The sequence below is a fragment of the Centruroides vittatus genome, unplaced genomic scaffold (genome assembly GCF_030686945.1).
Source record: "Centruroides vittatus isolate TY-2023 unplaced genomic scaffold, ASM3068694v2 contig_1710, whole genome shotgun sequence".
Classification (NCBI taxonomy): Eukaryota; Metazoa; Arthropoda; class Arachnida; order Scorpiones; family Buthidae; genus Centruroides; species Centruroides vittatus.
In genome coordinates, this window is record NW_027121039.1 from 1,727 (window position 1) to 29,674 (window position 27,948).

The 27,948-nt window shown below is 29.6% G+C and overlaps 1 protein-coding gene and 1 long non-coding RNA gene across 4 annotated transcripts; one reads left to right on the plus strand and one right to left on the minus strand.

Annotated features, from left to right (window-relative positions):
• The first annotated feature begins 1,785 nt into the window (after positions 1–1,785).
• Positions 1,786–23,070, plus strand: LOC136969115 (U1 small nuclear ribonucleoprotein 70 kDa-like). Of its 2 annotated transcripts, none has more exons than XM_067263213.1 (5): positions 1,786–1,886; positions 9,045–9,146; positions 12,502–12,592; positions 12,656–12,760; positions 22,914–23,070. In XM_067263213.1, exons 1-5 carry the CDS (start codon positions 1,880–1,882, stop codon positions 23,026–23,028), a joined length of 420 nt encoding a protein of 139 aa, XP_067119314.1. In that variant the 5' UTR covers positions 1,786–1,879; the 3' UTR covers positions 23,029–23,070. The 2 variants fall into 2 exon arrangements, with proteins under 2 accessions (XP_067119314.1, XP_067119315.1); XM_067263214.1 differs by having other exon boundaries at positions 12,668–12,760; positions 22,914–23,068.
• Positions 17,647–24,523, minus strand: LOC136969116 (uncharacterized). Of its 2 annotated transcripts, none has more exons than XR_010879766.1 (4): positions 24,437–24,523; positions 18,909–19,024; positions 18,463–18,500; positions 17,647–18,281 (listed from the first exon to the last, which is right to left on the minus strand). It is a non-coding gene; the product is annotated as an uncharacterized lncRNA (long non-coding RNA). The 2 variants fall into 2 exon arrangements; XR_010879765.1 differs by lacking the exon at positions 24,437–24,523 and adding an exon at positions 24,120–24,185.
• Between the last annotated feature and the right edge of the window lie 3,425 nt (positions 24,524–27,948).

Consider the following 27,948-nt stretch of genomic DNA (forward strand, 5'->3'; position numbering starts at 1 on the left):
ACCACTCTCCTTAAGTTTTTGTTGTAATAATGGAACATATACTGAATCAAATGCCTTTGTAATATCTATAAAGGCAGCATACACTTTTCTATGTTTTTTTAAGAGGTATAATTGGATAATCATGAGCAAGGTAAATATTGCAAATTCGGTGCCTTTATTTTTTGTATAAGCAAATTGAAATTCTGCTTCTAACTTGGTGATTTTGATCCAATGTTGGAATTTTTTAGCAAGTATTGAGGTGAATTATTATTATTATTAATACTAAATAGGAACCCTGAACATAGTTTTCACCTTTAAACCTAAATAATATTTTAATAATAATAATATTATTATTATTAAAATATTATTCAGGTTTAAAGGTGAAAACTATGCTCAGGGTTTATACACACTTGGAAAGTTAGGGATTTTCATTAATATTCAGAAAAAGTCATGGAATGTCAGGGAATTTGCTTTCTTGGCTGCTTTGTTGATTTTTTGCTGACAATATACTTGACTAAGTGTAGCCATCTGCAGGCAGCAAGAAGTAATTTCGTACAATACAACTTTTGAAAAGGAATGCAGAATATTTTCAGGACCCAAAATTTCTCTCAAGCTTACACAAAAATTTACAAAGTACACAAAATGATAAATGGTTTAAATGGTATTATTTATCATTTTAATAAATTTTGATTGTGTAACAAAACAAGTTTTGATTTTTTTCCAATTCATTAATACTTTATAAAGTTCAGAAAATTTATTGAGAGATAAATTTAATAAATATATACTTTTGTACATGAATTATATAGAATTTGTTAATGAATAATAAAAAAATAATTGATATTTTTCTTTTTTCAAAGCCATGTAGATTTATGTTTGTGGATTAATAACAGAATTTTAATAATTTATTTTATTTTTAATTTTAATAATTTGGCAATTATTAAAAATATATAACTATTAAGTAGAAAAATAGCTAATTATAATGTTAGAGAAGCAAAACATATGTGCATAGTAAGTCAAATGCTGTTTTATTTTGTCAATGTCATACTGTAAGGGATGTGATGATAAGGAAATTTGTTGGGGAAAGTCATGGAAATTAAAACGAAAATTTGAGTAGGAAACCTGTATATTATATAGATTTATACAGATTTTTTTCTGAACACCCAGATGGTATTGTTAAATATGAAAAAAAAATGCAGATATTAACACATTTTCAAAAGATAATTCATCATCATCTGTCCGTTCCTTCTCCTAAGGGAGGTTGGTGGCCAGCAAATACCACTGTTCTCTTTTATGACTTATATGAATAATTTCTTACGTGTCCAGTCCCGTTCATTCCTTGAGGTCGTCCATCCAGCCCTGTCTTCTTCCCCTTGATCTTATTCCATCAATTTTGCCTTCTAATGTGAGTTTGGTGATTTCATATTTTTCCCCTCAATATGTGTCCACAGTATGCTAGTTTTCTCTTCTTAATTATATTTATTAGTTCTCTTTTTGTATCTGCCATCTGTAAAACTGTTTCATTAGTGGTCCTGCATGTCCACTTGATCTTCATCATTCTTCTGATTGCCACATCTCAAAGGCCTTAATTTTCCTCTCCATATCTTTCGTAGTGTTCATGTCTCATGTCTGTAAAGCAAAATGGGCTGATAATTCATACTTTTGCTAATTAAGGAAACAAAAACCTCACATTCAAACCATATTTTCAAAGATTTCCAAAGATAAAGTTTTACTGAATTTTTTTAAATGAAACTTAAAATATAATTGATTTTTAACTGCACAAAAATAAATGTACTGTTGTTTAATTAAAAACTTTTTTAACTTTCAGATTGGAATTGTGCACAATAAAAATACTGGAAAACCAAGAGGGTATGCCTTTATAGAATACGAACACGAGCGAGATATGCATTGTAAGTATTATGTTTTTTATAAAATTATTACCACCCAAATTTGATAAAGTATGGACTTTCCGTTCCTCCTACAGTGAACCATAGGCGTGAACATAGTACACATTTTCCGGGGAATTTTCCAGTTGGGAGACTGGTATCTTTCCTATTACACTGACGTTTAACAATCATTAAATATGTGAAATTATTACTGGTAACGGTTCTCATGAGAATTTTTACTTCCTAATAATAATTTATTATCTTAGGAGATGATTTGCAAATTGGATGTTTAGGTTTTTTGAAATTTATATGGTTACAAAAATATCTCAAAAATTTTATTAAAGGAAATATTTATATTCCCCATGAAATTGCACAGAGTAAGTATTATAAGTGAAAAGTCCATATGGGTAATGAGGTGACTGAATTTTGATTAATAAATCTTTATTTTTATTTAGGAAAGTATTAATTTTATATTGATTTGAATGATTAGTAAACATTTGTTTCATTCATTCTTTGTCATTGATAGAATTGTAATGCTTTATAGGTCCAATATTAGTAAAGGATTTTAATGTGAACTATCAAATTTGATGTCATCTTGATTGTTTTTATACTATTATATCATTTAGTTACTTCATCTGGTTCCTATAAAACATTGAATTATCGTGTGCATTGTATTAAACGTAAGTTAATTTGGAACGATGTGGGCCAGTTGCCTATTGCTTATGGCGCAAATGAAGCCTGTTTCTTCAAATTGCAGTGATTACTGCTTTCGTAAAAGTTCCCCGGCATATCCAAAAATGGATGTAGATGCATTTAAATTAAGAATTATTTTGTTGAATTCATATTTAGATAAACTGACGAAGCTATGACAAGTCCCGGAAGCGAGTGGTAACTTTCATTGTTTATTTTATTATTTATGAAGTTATTTTAATATTGTCTATAATAATATTGGATGATGAAATCAAAAAATTAATCTAGACCCCTGAAGAATACTCTCTCTTTGATAATTAAATCTGAAATTAAATTACGAGAGTAATATAGTTTTCTCTTGTATCCCACCACAGCTTGGCGTTGCGAGTGGTGTCATCTAAAATGAAAATTGTCATAGTAGACTAAGGATTCTTTGGTTTGTATGTATTTGGTAAGACGTTTGGTAAAAGCGTTTTTTCGATACCACCCAACATAATGGGATGACGAGTATAACAAATGTTGGTTTGTATGTTTGGTAAGGTGTTTAGTAAAAAAATTCTCACTGAGTACAAAAGATTCTTTCTTGTCGCAACAGTATTAATGTAGAAATAGGAATTTTCACATTAAAATATACACTAATTTGAGGGCTGTGAATTTTTGGATATTAATAGAGATTTGTTTTCAATTTTTATTTATTTGATTAAAAATTTGTAAAAATAATATAAATAAGGCCATGTAAATTTTAAATTCTATATTTGTCTTAGAAAGTGTTATGTCATATTAAATCTTACAAAAATTTTTAATATATTTATAAAGTTTCAGATGAAATAATTGAAAATTATTAAAAGCCACATTTAGATTTAGACTTTAAACAGAAGCATAAAAAAGTAAACTCTTAACAAATTTTTTTAATGATCTTGGAGATTAATGACTTTATAGTCTTTTTCAGAATAAGAATGAAGCTGCATTCAGTATTTGAAGGAAAATAGTACTGTGTTCATTACAAACAACATGTGTTAATGTTTAAACTTTTGTAATCTATTTGAAATTAAAGAGAGAAAAAATATTGCACAACATCATATGATGTGATCTTTGAATTTTTGAAGTTTTTTAAAATTTAAACTTTAAACTTAAGTTTTAAGAATTTTCGTCGCTTAGAATTTGTCATTGTGGCAGCAGGATTCATTCAAGATTAGTACACTTGATCCATTTTTGTTCTGGGAATATAGTTTAATTTGAATTGTATTCCAGTAAGCCAGATGATATGATTATTATAAAATCATTTTTGCCTTAACTCTTAAGTAAGCTTTCATACAAAGAACATTTGAATTAGATTTATTGTTAATTATCTGTCAGATGATAAGTAGATCTATCCTACAAATAAGCTTGTATATACAGGATTATCTAGTCTGAATTCAAAGAAAAATTTTAGAAGAAAGAATTTGTAATTAAATTCTTCATAAGCAAGGAATGCTCAGTTTTACTTATGCTGAGATAATGTTTTTGTTGTTTCTGAGTCCAGATACATTGACTAATAGAAAATGTTCCAAGAAAAATTCAATCTGTAATTGTACTTACTATTGATATTCAAAGAAAATTTATCTTTATAATTAATAGCTTAGTCACATTTTGTAATAACACTTGAAGATCGTGGTAAAAAGTTTATGCATGCCCAATTGATATTTTTTAATATGAAATATGTATTTAGAGAGTATTTTGACATACTTATAAGTATGGTTTATTCTGAGATATCTTTATTGTAAGAAATGCTTTTTTATTAATAATATTGCTTCAGATTTCTAAAATTCTAAAATTAGTTCATAAAGAATTTTAAATTGTAAGTTTTAGTGTGTAATTTTCAAATTATCAGCTGATGTATTATACAAAGGCTATTTTTTAAATAAGGTCCATTTTTTAATAAGAAGAAAAATACTGTAAATATCATTAAAATATATTTTTTTCCATATTCTACATACTTTTATCTACTTTTCTACATACTTTCCATTTTGTTTAAACATTTGTCATACCGCTCAACAATTTTTTGAATTCCGACTTCAAAGAAATCTGCCGCCTGTCAAAAAGCCCAATCCACGACTGCAGTTTTCACTTCTTTGTTGTTGAAATGTTGACCACCAAGGAACTCCTTTAAGTATCGAAACAAGTGAAAATCACTGGGTGCAAGGTCTGGACTGTGTGGATGATCGTATCGAGTCAAAACGATAAAGCACTGTTTAATCTTTTTGTTTTGTGATCGTCAGAAAGCAGTCTTGGAACGCACCGAGAAAACAATTTTCGATAATTCAGTTTCTTCGAAACAATGGTATACAAAACTGATCTTGAAATCTGTGGAAATTTAATTGATAACGTTGAAATCGTGAATCGTCGGTCCTCTCGAATTTTGTTATCCACATCACGAATCAAATCTTCAGAAATCAGAGAAGGTCGGCCAGAGCGTGGCTCATCATGCACATTAACTCGCCCATCCTTGAACATTTTTACCCATTTTCGAACTTTACTGTCACTCATAGCATTATCACCGTAAACTTCACAAATCTGACGGTGAATTTCTGCTGCTGCCAAGTTTCTTGAATTCAAGAATCGAATAACAGATCGTATCTCACAGTCGGCGGGAGACTGAATTTTGAAAACAACATACAGTAATATAATAAGTGTGAAATAAGGAAAAAAATATTTTAATGTGTCATTTTGACTTAAATCATTCTGTGCAACCTCCTCACAGCTTAGATGATAGTTTTAAAATTAACTTATAGAATAAATGTAAAATTTCCAAAAAACTTTATTTGTACATGGATATCCTAGATAAATAATCATTTATAAATATATTGCAGAAAAGAAAGAGGGTGGGAAATAGAATTTTCATAATGTTTGCTAGTTTCTAATATTTGTAATAAGTAAATTTTAGTTTGGAAATGGAATTAATATAGTCAGTTTGAAATAAATATGAGGTTTTAACACTTAATTTTGATATAACTGTATAGGTTATATCAAAATTAATAGTTTTGGAGGCAAACATTGAACAGAGGTTAGCATAGTGTAATTGGGGTTTCAACACATTGTTGCTTTGAAAGAATTTACAAGGCCTTATTTATGGAAAAAATTTTAATGAATTTTGAAATTATATTAAATATTACTATGTAATAATTATTGTGGTATTAATTTAATTTTTGATTAATGTTGTTGTTGATTTAACAGAAGTCTGCCTAGAAATAATTTTCAGATATTGTTTCTATGTTTAATAAAATGTATTGATTTATTATATAAATTTTTCCAAAAAATGAGAGGGGAAAAATAGTGATTAATAAGAATAAAATCATATAAACTAAAATGATTGTTATGCGAAGTCTTCTGTTAAATCTAAATATTTTCAAAAAATGGAAAATAGAGGAAAATGGAAATGTAATTTATAATACAAATTATCGATTAAAAAAATAACATATTTAACAATTTAATAATTTGAATACTTAAAATTATATAAAACTTGAGAAAAACAAAAGCTTTAAATTTTTATGCTTTGATGTATTTAACTTAATCTTACGTGTATACACACAAATTCTATATAATGCGATGTTACAAAGCAAAATTATAATATGGCATTAAAGTACCATAATTTTGCATATAGCCAGCATAGATGCAAAAATCATGCTTGCTTTGCCAATTATTTTCAGGAAATTATGGTAATATTTAAAAATGTTTGTTCACAAACATTGAAATAATTTCAGTTTTTGGAATTCAGTTTATTTGACTTTGTCATACTTAATTCAAAGAATCTGCTATATAAAATTCAAGGAGTCTACTTAATTATTTCCAATTAAATGTTTTTTGAGGTGTTTTTCTCTCATTGGATCAAATACTTAAAGGATTTGAATTTAAAATTCTGATGTCTTGTTGTTAGAATTTATTTGTTCCATCTTTGAATCGTTTTAAGAGTTTGATCTGACAAGACAGAAAGATCCTGGAAAATAATTAATTGGAAACAAGAAGATCCATTGAATTTTATTGTGATTCTTTGAATTAATTTATTTAGTTATTAACTTATATCAGATATTAAGGAAGTGGAGAATATTTAAAACTTAATGCAAAATTTTACAATAATTAATTATGACAAACAATAAAGCAACTTGAATTGTAGTTTAAGTAAAGTTTATATACTAAATTATATATAGAAATTTCATTCATAGGCTGATAGAAAAGTTGCGTTTGTTTAATTAATCTGTTGTTAAAGCGGGCTTCTACTTGTTTGGAACATATTTTTGTTTTTCTCAATGATCTCTTTTAATATTTAATGTGTCTCTCTAAATTTTATTTATAATGTAAAGTTAATAATTTCTACATAAAAAATAAACTTTTACTGGGGAAAATAAGATATTTTGATATTGGCTGTGATTCAAAAGGTGCTGCAACAAGACAATTTTGATAAAAACTTTTATCTACAATAATTTTATGAGGGATATAAAGACAAAAGTTACAGATTATTTGCAAATTTTAGAATACAACGCATGATAAAAGTATAACAGTTAAATTAAAATTAGTCATAGTATAACTTTAACTGTTATACTTAAAAGCTGTTTAGTATGCTTAATATACTTCCAGTAAAAATGATGTAATTAAATTGTACATTATGTTGATCGGTATAAAAATGGAAACACTAATTTTCAAGCAAAATATTAATTGTGTACAATGTTTTGAAAGTTCAGTTTGATTAAAACATAGCTATGTTGAAGTAATAAGTAAAGTATCTACAAAGTTGGCAAAATTATTGGAATTAGATAGACAACAGAGTAGTTAGAATTTCCTGACAGGAAAATAGTCAGAAATGCTGCACAAATCATTCTTAATATTGTAGAATTTGCTGCAATATAAAATATGGAGAATTAATGTTAATTTTATTTAATTCATGTTTTAATATGCAATGTTTATCAGTTTTTGTTTTTAAAAACAAAGCATGTCTGGGTTAATTCTTTGTTGCTAAACATTTTTAATTTAATGGAATTTGGGTAATTTGCAATAGTTTATAAAAGGAAGGAAATTCTTGCAGAAAGAGTAAGCTAATGAAGAAAATTTAATATTTAAACCTTCCTAATCTATAAAGTTTTTTTAAGGCTTTTCTTAAATTTCTAAGGTTTTATGCTAGAATTAAGTTTTAAAGGCATTGATAAGAGTTGGAATACAAATTTAATAAACTAAATTTTAAAATTTGTGATTTAACATATAATACACACAAAAAAAACTTACTTTAAATTTATGTATTCGTTAACTTTAATTACTTTTTTCAGTTTGAACTAGATTAGCGAAGACAAATGACAGAGTAATGTATTAACAGTGCAAAATCTACACAAAAAAACTAGTAAATTTAGCTTACAAATATAACACAGTTGCCATATCCAGTATCGAATTGTGCTGATATCAAAAGAATAAAATGTGTGTAGAGAGGTTTCTTGGGTACAGAAAATTTAATTTAAAAATAAAGGAAAATAGTCAATCAGGTAAGCTAGGGAAAAATTAGACTAAATTTACCACAAAGGTAAGTTACTCTGTGAAATGCTCGGGTGTTCTGTTAATCCCCGTAACGTTAAAAATTAATATAATTTACAAAAATGTGACATTAAATAATCACCATCAAGCACCCAGTGCTCTAAAATGATTTAAAAATTTCTAATTCTGGCTGGTAAGTTTTGGGTTTAAATTTCAAAAAAAATCCTGGTAAGTTAAGATGGGATGTTGCTATAAGTGAGAAAAACATGAAAAAAATAGAAGAGGGAAACAAAATGTGGATTTTCTTACTCGAAGAACAATACTACAAGGCTACTGTGTAAACATTTGAGGGCTACAATAATTAGGTAAGTTAGGTAAGTCTTTATATGCAGCGCAGTTAAAGCAGTGAGTACAGTTTTACATGTGATTTATGTGTTTGTTCATTATTGCCTCTGTGTGCATGGCCATGAACTTTTTTGCTACTGTTAAAAATATACTTTATACACTCACTTGGTAAGTTTAGGTAGGCCAATTGAATTATTTTCAAAGCTTTACATGTTATCCAAAGCAAATATTTCTGCATTCCACTGCAGTGTTTCACATTTGAATTGTGCCATGTGTTTCCTGTAAGACATAAATTTCGGAATAAAGGAGAAGGCTCAGTTAAATAACTGCATAATAAAATGGAACTAGGCCAAAGTATTTTGAAGAAAAGAAACTTAGGTTTAGAAGCATTCGATTAGCTTAGATTTTTCTATATACAGTGGTAGTTGGTACGGAAAAATATAAATCAAGTATGTGATGGGTATTTATTACGAAGTAATTGTTAGTGTTGTAATTTAGGTTAAACTTAATGTACGAAAGTGTATAAAGTGATAACTTAAACTTAGTAATAAGACACGTAAATTTAGATTATTCAGGTGGGTGAGTATTTATTAAGTTAGCAATAAGGAGTGCTTTGGACGCTTTTTAAATATTCTTTTGTGTAAACTTCTTTAGCTGCGTACAAGCATGCCGACGGAAAGAAGATAGATGGTCGTAGAGTTTTGGTCGACGTGGAAAGAGGGCGAACGGTGAAGGGATGGCTTCCGAGACGATTAGGTGAGTCAATGTGGTTTTTTTTAGTAACTTATCACACGAGGAATTCTTATTGACATAGGTTTTATCGATAGTTTATCAGTACATAGGTGATTCTGAATGAGCCCTAAAAATCAGACTAAGAGAGCATTTATGGGCTATGAAATATAATTACGCTAATTTAGCAGTGGTCATATTAGCATTGTGGTTAACGTAACCCTTGGTGCCAAGATGGCAGCACTTCCGGTAATCTCCAATCTGGGTGTCGGGAGGTAATAGTGATAGAGGGAGCTATCATGTAATTTACTGACGTAATACGTAATAACGTTTAACGTGATGTAAAAAAAGTGTGTGAAAGATTATGCAAATTTGTAAAATATGACGTGGTAGACGGTAGTTTTTCGTGGAAATATGCAAATTAACCAGTAGGTAGATGATACTGACTGTGTTGTGTTGTATCTGTAGTGGAATTTTTGATTTTTATTTTTTCAATAGTTTTTCCAAAAAAAGTTAAAAAGGTAAATATATTGTTCTTAAACAATAGTATTTGTGAATTTGATATAAATAACAACTAAAAATGATGATAATTTTTCAATTTATTTATTTATTTTTTTCTTTTTTGATAATTTTGTGTCTAGTAGTTATTCACAAATTAGGTCCGGTGAATTTTTGTTAGGTCGAACTCTCCATAAATTCTAATAGATAGATGAAAATGAATATTTGAAATCAGCGTGAAACAATGATATTAATAATGGCTTTAAATTTGCTTTAAAGTTAGGACTACAACAAACTCATGCAAGGTGCAACTCGTGTGCTAAAACATGTAAATTATATTATAGAAGCGACTTAAAATCATGTTTTCTAAGATTTGTAAAAGAGGTAATAAGTATTCAGCATATGAAGGAAACATTCAAAAGCATATTTGGCAATGTCCATTTTGGTCGTATTTTGTCTTTTGGTTCGCCCTCAAATTGTTTCAAATATACAGCAAAATGGAATTACAGCATTCGGCACTGTTCGAAGCATATATCTGATTGAATAAGTATAAAGAAAGCCTAGACAGTTTGCAATTTTTCGCAAAACAATTGGTTGCAATGTGTCCAGGGACTGGGAAAACTCCAAAATGTTTTGATCTACAATATGTTCCTTCTGCACTACTTCCGAACTTTAATAAGAAGCAAGCACTGAAAATAGAGAAGGAATAGGAAAAGGCAACAGCAAATGTGAATAAAAAGGCAGCCAAACACTCCTCTAAGGTTGTAGCAGAAACGACAACATTAGGGAAGAAAGGACCTGCAAAAAATGAAATTGGAATCTACCAAGCTAGGGAAAAAAAGTAGGATCGAATATTACAAAAAGGAATCGTTAACGTGAGTGTGTTTTTTTTATTATCAATATTTTATCTTAGATTATTATATTTTCGGAGACACGTGATCTCCGATCAAAATAACACGCAGTCTCCAGGCCAATCCAAGATGGCAACTGAAAGCACTGCCATCTTGGCACCAAGGGTTACGTTAACCTACATTGTAATAAGGAAGGTTGTGAGATCTCACTTGATAATGTTAAAATACTCAAAAAAGAAAAAAATATTATAAAAAGGAAATCATATGAACATTTAGAAATTAAAATAAATGAATAAAATATGAACTTGACTGATGATGGTCTAACTCAGTGTTTTTCAACCTTTTTCATTGGGTGGCACCCTGATTAAAAAATAAAAAATCGTGGCACCCTTGACCGGCAGTGGATCTAGAATCTAAAAAAGGGGGCTTTAATGGGGGGAGATGAATCTTTTGCAAAAACGAATATTATGCTGGGGAGGGAGTCCCCTTCCCGGGAGGAAAAATTTTGAAAATTGACAGTTTTAACTAGCATTTTAATGCAAAAGTAGTGTTTCTGTGTGTTCAAAATCAAAATTTAAGTCCATTGAATTTTGTTGAAATACTGACAATGAGTTATCTTGAACTACACTTAAGTAAATTTCCAAGAAAATGCTTAAAGGTCTTAAACTTTGCGACACCCCAATCATGGCATTATGGCACCCCGGTTGAAAAACACTGGTCTAACTATTAGACTTCTTCATTACAGGTAGGGTCCATTGAAAATGTCATCCAAATTTTTTCCCCTCCCATCTACTATATAAAACTGAAAAACTGGGCAGTCTCTGTCACGGTAATCCAAAAACAGCCACTAGGCGCACCTCTAGCAGTTAAATAACAACAAATGTGGTTTTTTGCATTTTTGACTGCATTTTAGTAGGATATGCCATGAGAAATTCATTATATTATTATTTTTATTTGTAATAGGAATTTATTATTTATACCATGGAATGACATTGCTGCTGCTAGAATGCCCACTAGGTAGCATCTTTGGCTACTAGTCTGGTTATAATACACTACGTTGTATATTTGTCAATTTATGTTGTTCTCACAGAGTGTAATTTGTACAATTTTATGATGGTTTTAAGAGTTTTTACTTTCAATTTTTTTTGAATAAAACTAATAATTTTTAAAAACTTTTGTTTTAAACTTTAGCCAACTTGTAATTTTACCCATTTACAGGTTACCCATTTACATTATTTTTTAAAGAAAATTTTTCTTATACAGCAACATTTTTTAAGTAAATTTTATAATATATTCATCAATTGCCCAATTTTTTAATTTTATTGTATTTAATAATCTGCTAATATATTTTGAAAATATTATCTGAAAACACAATTGTATGATGTAATTTATAAATGTTATCTTTTATGCTAAGTTCTGTACAAAAAAATAAGGACTTAAGAGGGGTCATTAAGACCCAAAATGCATTTGCATTAATAAAGCCTATATTAATAAGAGTTTCTTGTGTGATAAGTTACTGAAAGAAAGCCAAAAACTTTAGGTTTTTTAAAAAATCCACAGAAACTAGTAACAGAATGATCAAGTACAGGATTTGTCTTTAAGAAATATTCTTTCATTTCTACAATAAAAAGTATGAGTTGTTGGCTTTGTAAACTTTCTGATCATTCCTCATATATTGTAAAACAAGTTGGTTACAAGGATAAGTTAAAATTGTTGAAGATGTAATTAAGCACTGTTTAAAATTCAATATTTATAAATAATATAAAATAGTGTACTATAAAATTGTTGCATATATGTTGAATATGAAACATAACATATATACAACACCAAACCTCATTTGAGGAATCCACAAAAACTTGATGGGCTCTTTGGTATTGTGTGTTAGTAGACATTGAGTCATTATTTACTTACTTTGAATACACAAATAATATATTTTTCCTGTACTAGACCGTATGTTTTGAGATATATATAGTATTTTTATGCATATTATTTTACGATGAAACCTTGTATTAAATTTTTGCATAAAATTTTAGGTGGTGGATTGGGAGGGACTAGAAGAGGTGGACCAGAAGTGAATGTCAAGCATTCTGGTAGAGAAGAGACAAGATTAGAAGATAGATACATGTAAAAAAATTTTATTTATTTTTAGTTTTTAACAAAATAGAAATGTTTATTTTTGACTCTTAGTTCTTTACATAGTGAACGTAATGATCGTGTGAAAATTGATAGGGAAAGGGAGAGACGACGCAGTAGAAGTAGAAGCAGAGAAAGACGAAGACGTAGTCGAAGCAGGTTGTGGTATTTTTTATAATAACTGTAGATATATTAAAAAATATAAATTATGCTGAAGTGACTGGTTGAAATTTGGGAGTAAAAACACTTTCTACAGAAAAATGAATGGTATGGCTGAAAGGGACATTTGATACTTTATCTGAAAAAAACCAAAATTCCAAAAAGTAGCATTTTCCATAATATGTCGTCAAAGGTTAACCTTGTATATATATTACAACAAAATGGTGTGAATGATTGATTTTAAGTACTTTATGTCTATTTTTGAAAATGTTTATTATTATTAATTTTTTTCTGCATTATTTTGAATAGCATACTTGGTACCTAATCCATGATTCTGAATGACACACAGTAAATACATCAATATATTTATTAATACTCCAAAACTATAAATCAGATACATTAGTTATTAATCAATCAATCAACATTTATTTGCCATGGCTTTCGCCTTTACAAAGGGGGTTACAAAATCGTAATAACATTAATAAATACAGACATTGTTATACATAATTACAAAAAATAATAAATGATATAACTTAATTAGTAGTATTATGTTAACATATTTAGTGAATAACAGGAAAATTTATAAACTTTATATAACATATCGGAACTTAGATTATCATTGTATAAACAAAACATATCAAAATCGGTTGTCAGAAAAGTGTCCTTTAAGTGCTCGGTAAGTTCACAAAATACAAATAAGTGGTTCTTCACGCTTTCACAGAATCTGTTGCATAGTGGACAATTGGAATGAATCGATATATTCATTCTACGCCCATTTAATACAATAGTATAATCATTAAGTCACATTAGTTATTAAGGTTTACACAAAAAAATCCATACAAAAATTTAAATTAATAAATAAAAAAGCAATATAACCACAGTATTACAGTATGTGGAAAACTATTCAAAATAAAATGTAATAACAAAAAGAAGAAAAATGAAAATCAAAAAATTTAGCAAGACTTCACAAAAATAGATAATCTCCCAAACTGCACAGGTGAAGCTTGCTTTAATAGTGAAATATGGTGTCATCATTAGTCTCCAAGTAAAAATATGACACCAATCAGCAATACAAAATTCCAAAACTAGAGATTTTCACTTAACAGTTTCAAAAAATTTCCAGAAAGAAATAATCTGAATACTAAAAATTTTATCATGAAGGTCAGTAAAAGTGACATACTCAGTTATAATATGCAAGATGCCTAATTTTTGACTGCCAGAACAAGATAGATAAATTTCTTATTTATAATTTAGTAAAAAGGTCATGGAATTAGAGCTTACCTATAAATAAAAAGCAGAAACTTTAGCAACACTTTACAAAATAATGTTCAATTTCCCACATTATGCTTATATACTGTCAGTTTTGTTTTAGTAAAGCCTTCTAATGTGTTCAGTGAGTCAAAAGTTGTTTAAGACCCTTATACAATAAAACTGGCTGGGAATTTTTGCTCTATAGAAACATATGCTTAGGAGTAACCATATTTGTGTGTCACCCAGAAAACTACCATCTTGAATTCATCTGATAATGTTTAAATGGGAGTGAGGTCATGCAATATATGAAATGAGGCTAGAATTTAAAGAGAAATTCAATGGTGTGCTTGTTCTTTATACTATAAACTGTGAAAAGTTATGAAATGAATCTAACCAATTTTTTCTTCCAGCTGGGATACCTATAACCCTTGGGGAACAAATCCAGATAATCTGACATCTGGAGAGAGGAGCTTGCATGATATTGCAAATTATTTTCATCAACAATTTCCTTATAGAGTCCTTGCATCACATATGCCAGTTGTAAAATTGCTGCAAGAGTTTCAAGAGACTGACTTGAGTTGAAGATAAGCCATGATTGGGACATTGCAACTCATCTTCCAACATAAGGATGATCTGGATTCATTCCTCATGTATTAGAGGCATTTATTCATTGTTTTATCATGCCTGAAAAGCAGAAATTTGTTAGATTCATTTCTTTAGAATTTTTTACAGATTAAAATTAGACACAGAAGTAGTAGTATGACATTGCATTTCTCTGGAAATTCTAGCCTCAGTTCATGGTTTGTGTGTTGCACAACTCCTGAACTTTAAACATTTTGAGGTGAATTCAAGATGATGGCTGTGTAGTTGACACATACCATATAAATACAGTTTCCCGTAGGCATAACGTGTTTTTGTTGTGCCAAAATTTTCCCTGCCAAACTCAATTTAATTTTATAAGGGTGTGAAATGACACTCTGTAGATTGTACATTATACTAATGATTTCAAACATTTGTTTTAAATTTAAAAAATGCACTGTATTGCAAAACTTCAGGATAGTGGTGGTTATGGATGAAGATCCTAGTATTATATAAGCTTAAAATCTCAAATATGACTGTTGTGATATTCATTACAAAGTAAAGCACAGATTATACACTACTACTAAAAGTATGAAATAGAGTTGAGATTCTTAATTAAAATAATGGTCTTTTGAAAATAATTTGACGTTTTAAATCAAATATGATATACAGTATTGAACGTAAATTAAAAGAAACAAGAATTTGTATTCTCTATCCATGTATCAGATAACAGCAAAAAGTAGTAAGAACAAGGAATGCAGTAGTACTGTTTTAACAAAGTACCTGGCTTTTATTTTAACTTTTCCTCTCTTACTTTACAATGCTTTCCCTGTTGTTAATTGGTCAAATTTTGGCCCTCTGAGTATTTTGCATTTCTTGGTGTTTTACAGTTCCAATTCCAAAAACATAAAAAACTGTGAATAAAATTTTGTGCATGTGTTGGCCTGTAATTTGCTTTATATATCAGGATCCATAAACCCAAAAATTTGAAATATGGCAGGAATTCTTCTATAGGGAGATTGATGTATAAATATATGCCAACCAGAAAGCTACGTTTTGAAAATTATAAGGCAAGGATGGGGGGCTGGTCATTTGATGATGCTATTTTTGTTTGAATTAATTCATACTATGATTATAAAAGCTGGCACTGGCTCTGGCTCTTGCATAAGTTTTGTGACACTTGAACAGGAGGTAGACATCCAGAAAGGAAGCCTAATGGTTTTCAATTATAATTTCTAAAAGTTAGAGAAAGATACAGCTTATTTTGGGGGTAGGAGCAAGCTTTTAAAAAATTTTAAATTTAAGAACAAGTAAAATTTTGAAAAGAAGAAACAAAACTATGATGGTTTAGGTTTTTGGCTGTATAATAAAATGCCAACTCTTGGTGGAATTGCCATTCCTGATTCCAAAGGTGTTTTCTCTCAGTCATCACTACCTGATTGCATATGACATTTTCATACTGAGCTGCATTCATCATGTCTCTGACAAAATGTAGTTGTCCATAACCCTTAAATGATATTCATCACTGTGTGATTGATTTGGTTCACTCTGGCTCAATAGGTTTCTCTGTAAGTCCTGATAAGAGGATTTTTTGTTGAACAACTAGACATTATTTTTTAGAGAATATTACTTAGCATCATTTGTCAACCTACAGTTGTGCTTCTTTGCCAATTTGCAATGTTTCTTTATTTTAGTTAACAATGATTTCCTTTATTATTTTATGGACACTGTCTAGCATACAATGACAACATCTGTAATAACCTTGTTAGCCCTGAGTTACAAACCTTTTTTGATACATTTTTTTTGTTTAGAATAGAGCATCATCTCTCTTTGATGACACCTTTAATCTTCCAGTATGAAGTTCATTACACATATTGTCTTTCCTTTTCAGCTTCAGATTCTTCACAGTTTAAGTCTGTCATATCCAACAAGTCTGGAAATTTTGGTAATCTTATAACATTTCCAAATATCTTAGTAGTTCTTTACTACATATTTTTGGCATCTTCCAATTTTTAAATACACATTAGACAAGCTAAGCAGAAATAATGATGTGTTGCTATTTATGTGACTTTTATAGATTAGTGTGCATGATGCAGTTGGCAATTTTCATCTCATCATTCAAATTGGGAACATAAGCTTTGGTGTTTTGAATTATAGATGGAATCAACTGTAATGAGAAAATATATTTAAATTACTGTTTCTAGATTAGATATTTTTATCAGTTATTTTTTTTTTTTGGTGTATCAATATTGCAGTTACTTATAGTCAACATTACAGGGTATAGCCCAGACAATGTTTTGATCTATTACTTCTTTCTGCTCCAAATTAGTGAAATAAAGGTGCACAAGATATAAGTAATCCATATGGCATTTTTGCCACACATCCCATGCCTTTCTCTCATGGTCAAATCTTACATTTGCTCGGAGCAATGGACTGTACTAAGTTGAGGTGAGGGTTGGATCAGCCCATCTGAAAATATCCTCATTTTGAAATAATTTGTTCAAGTCTACCTATACTGACCATTATTGGGGACCTTCTTTAAATATGAATTAATTTGTCAAGTAATTACATGTGCTCCCTATTCTTTTTCTGTTTGTGTCTTAATGAAAAAATCAATCATTAAATATAAAAGATTAGTTTGATGATAACATGCAGATAACACTTGCCCCACTAGAACCAATGTTCTGCCTTCCTGCAACATACCAGAAGGTTTCTTTTTGGGATCTAACATTGTAAATTGATATAAAATGTTGTTTGATTAAGAAGCTCCAGGGGAAAGAGGCCAGACCTTATATAAAAAAGGGTGGAAAAACCATGCGAGACTTTTCCATGTGGTCTGGCTAGTTCATAGATTAAGAAAAAGATGATGGAAAGCTGCTGTAAGGTCTGTGGTGTACCAATGTTCATGGCAGTGCCACTAGTGTGAGGATTTGCGCCTCTTAGTGAAAGGGGCGATGTTGACCCGACTCGCTTTAGGTCAGGATGTCTCGAAAGGGCCTTTACCGTATGGGGGTTAGTGGTCTGCTGGACGCAAAGGGACTCACACAGAGACCGTATTTTCTATTTTAACGCGTTTATTTTTGACAAAGACATGCTTACAATAAGGGTAGTCCCGCCGAAGGAAAGTTCGTCTTCGATAATACGTCGTCGAATCTCTGGAGAAAGTTCGACTCCACGATAAGGTGCCGCTGGAGGTTCGATGTTTAGGAATCCTCGCCGGGAAGTTCAGTCCCAAGTCCTGCGTTCCGCACTCGGATGAAATTTGGGGTCTTGTCTCTACGTCTTTACTATTCCAGGGAGATGTCCGGGTATCCGTCCACAGAACCAAATATCCCCTTCTAACCTCTGCTTCTGCCTTCGTCTCCCCGTGCCCCGGGAGTCTTCGCGGCTTTTTTATCACCTTTCTTTCCCGAAATCCCGAGCTAAGCTCATGCACTGAAAAAATGGGGAAGAGGGAATGGGAAATATAAGAAATTTACATCAACTTTACAAAATTGATGTAAATTTGCTAATTCTGTGATGTATTTGTGTGTAATTCATGGATATTCATCAATGTCAAAAGAAGTGTTTTTTTTTTTTTTAAAAGTTTACCTGAATTTAAAGGTTTCAATAGTCTATGAATCTCCTCTTCCAACGGTTCATATGTATATAAAGGAAACTTGATCCCCTGCTCTTTGTTCATTGTGCCTAACTAGGAAAGTGTTAAAAATGTTAAAATGTTACACTTTTAAAATAAATTATGGCTCTATATACAAAACTTTTCTGATAATAATATATATAAATATTAATCACGTATCTCAAGTGTAATATTTAATAAAATACTGTATGCAATTAAATCAAAATTAATGAAAAATTTATTGCATAGTACTTACATATTTAAATGTGATTTTTGGTTTGATGAGTTTGATACCTGAAAATATATAGAAATAATGGGATGTAATTGTCCTAATAATAAAATTATTTAAACCTTTTTTTTCATAAGATCATTCAAAAAATAGTGAAAGTATAACTGCAACTAAAACTGTAACCAATTCTGTTCTTATTATTAATTCTTTATACTTTCTGTTTTAATATTATTTAAAAATTATCAATCAATGCAAACTTTATTTGTAATAAGGAGAACCTTGTTACAGGGGGATAGTATTAATAATTGTCTTTAAGTTTACAAATTAGAATATAGTAAGTAAGTTATGTGTATTGTAATAGGATGTAAACCTGTTACATGGGGTAGTTTCAATTATTAACCAATCTTCATATTTATACTAACAACATATTAGACTACAGAAAGAATTAAGTAAACTAAAATTGAATGTATTACCTCACAGTACTATCACCATAAGCAGATGCCAGTAAAGAATCATCATTTGACCAATCTAAATCATATATAATACCAGAGTGAGCTTTTACTTGATTGCGTAAAGTTCCTGATGGAATCTATTTAAACAAATTTAATATCATTTAATATTTTAATCATTAGGTTTAAATAATTATTTATTAATATTTGAATAACTTTCTTTTATAATTATAACTAATATCATCAAATGTTAGATAGATAGATATGTGGCAAAATTGAAATTTTGTTGTATGAAAAATCTTCAAATTCAAAAGTACTATTATTTATTTCAAAATAAAAACTCTAATTTGTATCTTTAAATAGATTCTAATTGAAATTTCTTAAAATCTTTTACTTATATTGTACAATTCTATTCTATAATAATTTTTAAAGTAAATATAACAAACCATAAAAGTAATAAATATTGCTTCAAAAAATGAATGTTTATTTATAAATGACTAAAGACATTCAGATTAAGCAATATACATGATTAAATCTATGGAATCTATTTAAACAAATTATAGTCAATATAGTTCAAATAACTGAATCAACTAACCCTGTCACAAGATTGTCTCTTAACAATAAACAAGTTCACGACCAAATCTTTAACACCTTTACATCAAAGAAACAGCAGAAATTACTGAAAAATTGGAAAAACATACAGATTGCATCAGACCTCACTAAAGACTCACGAAAAAGAAGAAAACACCTACTACCTATGTATTATGAATTAAGAAAACAAAATCAGCTAGTTAAATTACGCAACAACATTTTAATAGTAGATCGAAACAGAATAACTTATAATATTAATACAGATCAACCGGTTAATGTGGATACTTTCTTACCTATCTCTCTTTTATCAGATTTATCAAGGTGATATATACTTCAAAATAGTCCTAACCAAGTAAAAGCTATTACAAACGAACATCCAACTATTGTTATAAACTGGAATAGTCAAGGTTTAAAGAATAAATTATCAACTCTAAAACTTTTCCATTCGAATTACGACTCGGATGTAATAGGAACAACTGAAACTTGGATTACAAGTGATTTGTTCTATAACTCAACTATCTTCAATAATTACACAACAATAATGGTTCCAGCACACAAACCTACTGGCCCGGGTCGCCCAAGTGGTGAACTATGTATCTTATTAAAGAAACGGTTTTGCAAGATACAACAAATTGAAAAATCTAAAAATTACATCCTTCTTTTATTGTCAATGAATAATCCAATATTTGATAACAAGGAATATCAACAGATAATAGTAATGATTGCCTATATTCCGCCTAATAGTCTGATAAAACTCAATGAGATGTTTAAAACAATTGAACTTTGGCAACATTTATCTCCGTATATTCTTCTATTGGGTGATTTTAGTGCGCGCATCGCTGAAATGCCAGATTTATATTATAATGGACCTAATCATCAAGTAGAAAACATCAGACGTTCTAAAGATAATATTACTAATAAACTAGGTGAAAATTTAATAAAGTTAACAAAAGAACATAACTTGTATATTTTAAATGGACGACTTAAAATTGATTACCCAGCAGAATACACATGTATTGAGTATAGGGAGTATAGGGGCAAATCCACTATAGACTTTACAATATGTTCCGAGTATTTATTAGATTGTTATTTAGAATTTGCTGTAACTATGCATGATACATCGAATCATTTTCCAACGATATCTAAATTTCTGATGTCTTCAAAAAATTTAACCTCTATTGAGAACAATAAACATATTGGAATCTGCTACAAAATAATGAAATATAGTAAAGAAATTGGAAACAGATTCAATAATATCCCAGAAATAACTAATATAAATTCTATTGCAATATATGACCAAATAACTCAGATAATGAATGAATATATTCTACTTAAAAATAACAAAAACTTAATTCAAAACAAATTTAAAAAGCCATGGTTTGACAAGGACTGTTACAAGATGAAAAAGATGAAGCAGATAAAATTAAAAATATTCCGTGAAAACTCAAATAATCTAAACTTCATAAACTACAGAAAATACAAACAAACTTACAATAATTTAATCAAAACAAAAAAGAAAAAATATCTACTAAAACTGGAAACAACACTATTAAAAAATAGTAAAGATAGCAGAACTTTTTCGATTCAAAATAGATATATGTGATAATAAGATAATAAACTTTGAAAAATTGAAAAAATTTTTATCAGCGTTTTCCTGTTATTCAAGATATCTCCAATTTACTGCTTAATTATATTCCAAATAATGATTATCTTAACGATAAATTTACAATCAAGGAACTAAATGATATTATAAATAAAACTCGCAAAGACACATCACCAGGAAGTGACCTTATCCCGACCAAATTCTTAAAAACACTACCAACTCAAGTAAGACTAAAATTGTTACACCTCTTCAACTCAATGTACAAATCAACCAATTATCCAGACTCTTGGAAATCAGTAATACTCACAATGATCTACGAAAAGGGTGATAAACTTTCTCCAGATAACTATAGGCCGATAGCATTAATGTCAACGTTAAGAAAGGGCTTTACATCACTTTTAGCTATAAAATGTCAGTACTGGACCAAGTTAATGGATCTCTAAGCAAAGTTTCAATACACCTTTTTTAAAAACAAAAACAGAATCTGCTATTTTTTTTAAAATCATCTATAATACAACTTCACCTGAGTAAAAAACATAGAAAAATTTATTCTGCCTTCATAGATATTCAAAAAGCCTTCGATTCTGTTTATGTTCAACTATTAGTACATAAGTTAAAAGCTAAAGGATCAGGAAACCAATTTGCAACTACAATAATCAAGCTATTTTCAACTTATAATGCAACTATTAAACAGGGTAAAACTGTTTCTCCACCATTGGCACAAACACAAGGAATACTTCAAGGTGATCCTCTGTCACTTTACCTATTCAACTTCTATTTACTCGAAATCGATCAATCTTTCAAGGTTGTTCAGATGGGATAGAAATTAATGACAGAGTTTTCCACTATGCGTTATATGCAGACAACCTTGCTGTTTTTGCTCCAACAAAAGCTGCTTTACAAAGAAAAATTAATCATGTAAATGCTTACCTTAAATCAATTCATTTAATTATAAATACTACCAAAACTAAATTTCTTATATTCCGTAACAATAGTAGAATCTCCAAAAGAGAAACTGTGCTATATCTAAATAATCACCTATTGCAGACAGTAAATAAAATTAACTATTTGGGTATCGTATTTGACTGGAACCTCACATTTAAATCACATCTTTCATACCTAAACAACAAGGTAAAACTCACCATAGATAATTTGATATACTTATACTCTAAATTAAAACTTCCAACTTGTTCATTCACATGAAGCTTTATAATTCCATTATTAATTCAATCATATATTATGCATCTCCAATCTGGAAACTTGGGTATCTGTATAAACTAGAACTTTTCATATTTACTTTCTCTGTAGACTGTTCCATCTAAAAAGAACCGTTCCAGGTTACGCAATCCGTCAGGAAACCAACCGTATCTGTTCCTTCCCATTTTTTATAAAAAGAATCATTACATTTTATTACCATTTAAAATTTAAAAGTGACACTAATATCACCTTTCTAAATAATGAAATAATTAAAAGCAGCAAAAAACCAACAACTATGGCAAACTAAATTAAATAAAATATTAAATTCTTTGGGGTATCAGATTTGTTATTTAAAGATAGTATCCAGGATTGGAAACTTGGATATACCATGCTAATAGATTCAGCTATCTCTCAGTCTATAAATGCTGATCAAACCAGTTTAAATCATAATACTTATCATCTATGGTACCTGAAAATTTTTAAAATCCCTTCTGCACAACCTTATATGATAAAAACAATTAACTTCAACGTGAAAAGATTAATAATACAATTATGACTAAACAAATTTTTGCTGTAGGCTATATTAATAATAAATATATTAAATTATCAAATAATTATTGTCCATGGTGTAATTCCAGAGAATCTTCAATTAACCATCTACTTCAGAAATGTCAAAGTCTATCAAATATACGTGACTCAATATTTCGAGAATGTTACGAGATAATACATACCAAGACTATAGAAATATTTTAAATAATTTGAATAAAAAAGATCTCTACAATTTATATAACTATTTTATCAAAGCGACAGAAATGTTAGAAAGTTAACTCAGCAGAGTCAACTTATGATAATACTGTTAAGTTGTTTGGATATAATGTGATGATTATCAATTATTGTTATTAATTGTTAATTATGTTAATAATAAACTAATTTGAAATCTATTGTATAAAAATTCTTGACAGTTACATTATTATTGAATGTTCTATTATCAAAGAATTTGAATAAATTAAAATTATACAACCCCTGTAACAGAGATAATCCTTTTTTGTTAATAAAGATTGATTGATTTTTATTTTATAAAATAAAGATAAATTTTTTAAAAAGAGATCCAATTTTACTTAAGAACTAATTCAGGAGCTTGGTTTCCTTCATACTTAGGACAATATTTAAGATGAAAACAAGATACTTCTTTATGATTAGTTTTACATTTACTCTGAATAGAATTTACTAAAATATTTTGGATGCATAATTCCATTCTTGCATACACAGATATAACTGGATGAGATCTATATAGATAAAAATTAAAGTATCTAAGTAGACAATCTGTGTGTAACATTACATTAATAAATTAAATTTTAGTTTTTTTATTAAGCAACAAAAGTATTTTAATGAATAAAATATCTATATGTTCCACGAAAATAATATTTTGAGTTCAACTTTCTTCATAAAAATATACAGCGCCATCTTTCGTTTAAAATAAATAATCTTATAAAATAGAAACGACTAGCAATATTTATAATGTGCCGCCATCTATCGCAAATATTTTGAATTATTTTTACGTATTCTTCGAAAAATCGTAAATAAAATATATTTTTATTAAGAAATTTGCTAACATTCTTACAAAATAACAATAAGTCATAGTCATAATTATAGAGCCAATTCCATGTTTAAATAATCAAAGTATCTATATTAAAAACAACATTTGGATCGAAAATAATTTAAATAAAAATGTTTTTGATATACTTTAATACAAACATATCATAACTTATTCGCTTGTTAAAAAATAAATCATATAAACATTTATAAAAGAATATAAAAGCTTTATAAACGAAATAAGACAGTACCCCAGTCACGTGACACCACACTTCCGCTACGTCACCCTAGTCTGACGTCACCGTTTAAATATCCGCTTTAAAAGGACAAAGAAAAATTCAAACAAAGAAATATAACTATAAAACTAATACTCTAAAATGAATTAATAATACACTAAAATGAAAATATACTAATTAAAATATACAAATTAATTTAATATAAGCAAAACTTTTTAAAAAAGTTGTAATATTGCTAGAATTCTGCAATTTATATATAATTAATATCTACCAATTAATTAAATACACAAATTATATATTATAACAAACTAAATACATATGAAAGAACATACCATGTAGAATCTTCTACAAGTAAAAACGTGCTTATAATGGCAGCACTGTCGATTCAATAGTTGGATAAATAAAACCGTTGGAAAAATTTACTAAAATTAAAATTAACATAATTTACGATAAATGTAATAAACTAATACTTTAAAATAACATAGAATTAATAGTATACTACCAAATAGTACATTAATCGGACTTAAAATTTAATTAAATTAGATAAAATTTCAATTAATTTACAGATCATTAACGTAAACAAGAATATACGAATTTTTTATAAAAATAATACAAAATATTAGCAAATAAATAATACACCAAATAAAAGTACACATACTTCCATATTAGAATTATCTGTTTTCATATTTTTAATACAAACGGTTGATTTTATACGAATTTTTTAAATAATATATGTGAATTGAACCCCATGACCTTGGAATTGGCCTGAGGGTACCAACTTCTGAATGGTTCGGCCATCCGGAGTGGTAAACGGTTACACATTAATAGAAATGATAATTCTAGTGTAATTAATCAAGTCGTACAATTGTTTTCGACGAAAATATTCTGGCTTCGTCAATTTAATATTTGGAGTTAATTTTACTTTTTTTATAATACTGAAAGTGAGAGCGAAAGTTAAAACTAAATTAGCAACAAGCATTTTGATAAAGATGACGTTGTTCTCGATTAGTAAGTACAGTACAACGATTGACAAGGAATCATCTCTGACAAAACTGGTATCGTCATGAAGAAGATCAAAAGGAAATGTATCCAGTAGAAGTATTCGATGGAGAACGAATGAAATTTTGTTACAATTGGGTAAACATGAACATTATTTCGGTTGTGGCAGAAACAAGGGATGAAGAAAATATATCCGTAAACTCTTGCTATAGACGTAAACAAAGATAAAACGCATTTCAAACATATCTCTGTTTCTGTGTTCATATTTTTTCTTTTTCTGCTATACTTCTTTTCGGCTTCAATTCTTGCCAAAAACTTTTCCATTATTTCGTGACACTTATGTAATTTTATAGAAATTTGAATTATATGTTTCTGAGATTATTCAAATTTGACGTGTTACGTGTGTCTGTAAAATGAAAGATTGTAACGACTACTCTGAGATGAAAATCAAATATACTCGTGTTACGACCACTTAAACGATTGTGGGTTCAATAACTCAATTTCGATATGTTCATCGCCATAATTACCGTTTATATAATCCAAGGGCAAAGCAATGAATATAATGTACAGATTTCGTGTGAAAACACAATATACTATACATCGATATATTGTGTTTCCGTACGTAATCTGAGCATTATAGTATTAGGGTTGTAAACAAAAGCTATTTACCATTAATCACAACAACTATTGCCAAATAATGATGAAATTTTAATTTCGTAATTGATAAATTATATAGTCACGGCTCATTAATCAATTTGCAACTTTTATGTTTTATAAATATCTTTTATTAACAGTCGAGACGGTGCAGTCTTAAGCTTTTTATTCTAAGGACCCAGAATGAAATCCGGAAAAGTAAATCCTCGAAAAGTTTTAATGTGTGGTCTCTTTCGGATACGTTGGGTTTTTCCGGTCGCCCCTTTTGTATATATGCTCGAACTCACTTGATCGGTATGGAAAATTGTATTGATAAAATAAGACCATGCAATGTAAGGGAAATCTGCCAAAGAAAATGTTTTCAGAGAGGATTTTCAATGGAGAACGGGCCCTGTTTAAATGTTAGACAAGTGAAAAAACTCTGGAAAACTGCACAAGGCAAGTTTTTGGTCAGGCGTCAACCTTCGATCCTATTACTAGTGTTCATTGATTTTACGCCATCTCTCACCCTTGGGCACGGAGAAATGAGATTCTTAGTTCACAGAATAGAAAGACTGAATGTGTATTACATATGTTACTGTGAAATATGTGTATATACATATCTCTGATAATATTTCCTTACTATATTTTATATAGAAACAAGACATATTATTATTGTTCATGAGTATTATAACGGAGTTGTTAGCCTGGATTCGAATCCGGATCGCGTACAGTGGTAGGTAAACGCTTGGAGTATAGAATCGTAGGTGCCGTGCATTTCAAAATTAAAAATACCCGTGGGCTTTCGTCTTTCGAAACGTCTTTCTCCAATGTTGTGACCTCTGCTCATTAGATGAAGACAACGATGGTCAGAATCCATTTTAATTTAGCTATTACGAACAAACCTCTTGAGATTTATTAACATGGGGTATCGCATTGCTGCATTGCTACTAAATGATTTGTCTCAATTGTGATTGCGTTTATAATTAACAGACAATTGTCTTTAATAAGATTGATCGTTTAGGGTGGGATGCTGTCCAACAAGGTTATTTTAAGACAATATAATAATCCGGATTCATCAAGAACAGAAAATTACTAAACGTGTGATAATCAGAAATTACCGACATAGATACAGAAAGATTCAATATATTTTATATTGTTATAGCGGTAGTTTATATACCGTATATTGAAAGGGAGTAATTTGATGAGTGTTATCTTCAATCTAGGTTTGATGATATTTCTTTACTTTTTCTGCTCTTTTACGTATCAATACACATGATATTAATATGCATACGAACAAACATATTAAAATTATTTACAAATTCAATATACTGTATTTCTAATTAATTAAGAATACGAAATAGCAATTCTTGTCTAGCACATAACGCGAAAGATTGTGAAAAATCGTTAAGTGTTAAACTTCAATACGATTAAATTTAAATAGAATTCTGTATTAACAAGGAACGCGACAAGGACGCTAAGCCAGTAGAAATATAGGCAAAGTAAGAATGTACAAGAGATGTGGCTAGGCACATCGGGACCGACAAAAAATACCGTAAGTTAACATGTTGGAAAAGGAACGTATGTACAGAAAAAGTGTGAGTCTTGTCACATTAGTCGCGACATGGGCGCAAAGCCAGCTAAAGCAAAACAGGTAAAGTGGAGTTAAATACAAATAGGTAAATGGCACAATTAAAACGCGTACATAGGCTTCAGGCAGAATAAGCGAGGTGTAAAGTGAAGTATAAGAAAGGCTACAGGTTAGTGGAGATTGTCTTCGGTGCGTTGCGGGACTTGGAGGTTATGCGGACGAACGGTGGAGGAGTATTGCAGGTGGCTTAGGTAAACGTCTTTGCTCCAGCGAATGCAATCGCTAACCATGAGTTTATCATAGTTCTGGCGTACCGTCTGTTGATACCAAGACGCTGGTGGACAACGGAGTTGCCAGGGTCGTAACCGCCAAGAGAACCTACCACAAACGCGTCGCAGAATGTGTTGTACCCTTGTTGTCTGAAGTAGTTAGTGAGTCCGTAGTATTTTCCAATCTTGGCGTCTCTTGCCTGGTTGAAGGCGTCGGGACCATTCTCGAACGAAATGGTCACGTCCACAATGGTGGCAGTCTTTGCAGAGTGGTTGATGACAACGAACTCTGGGCTACAGCGACCGTCGTGCCCAGGGACGCACTGATTGGAGAGGATGGAGAGTACCTTTT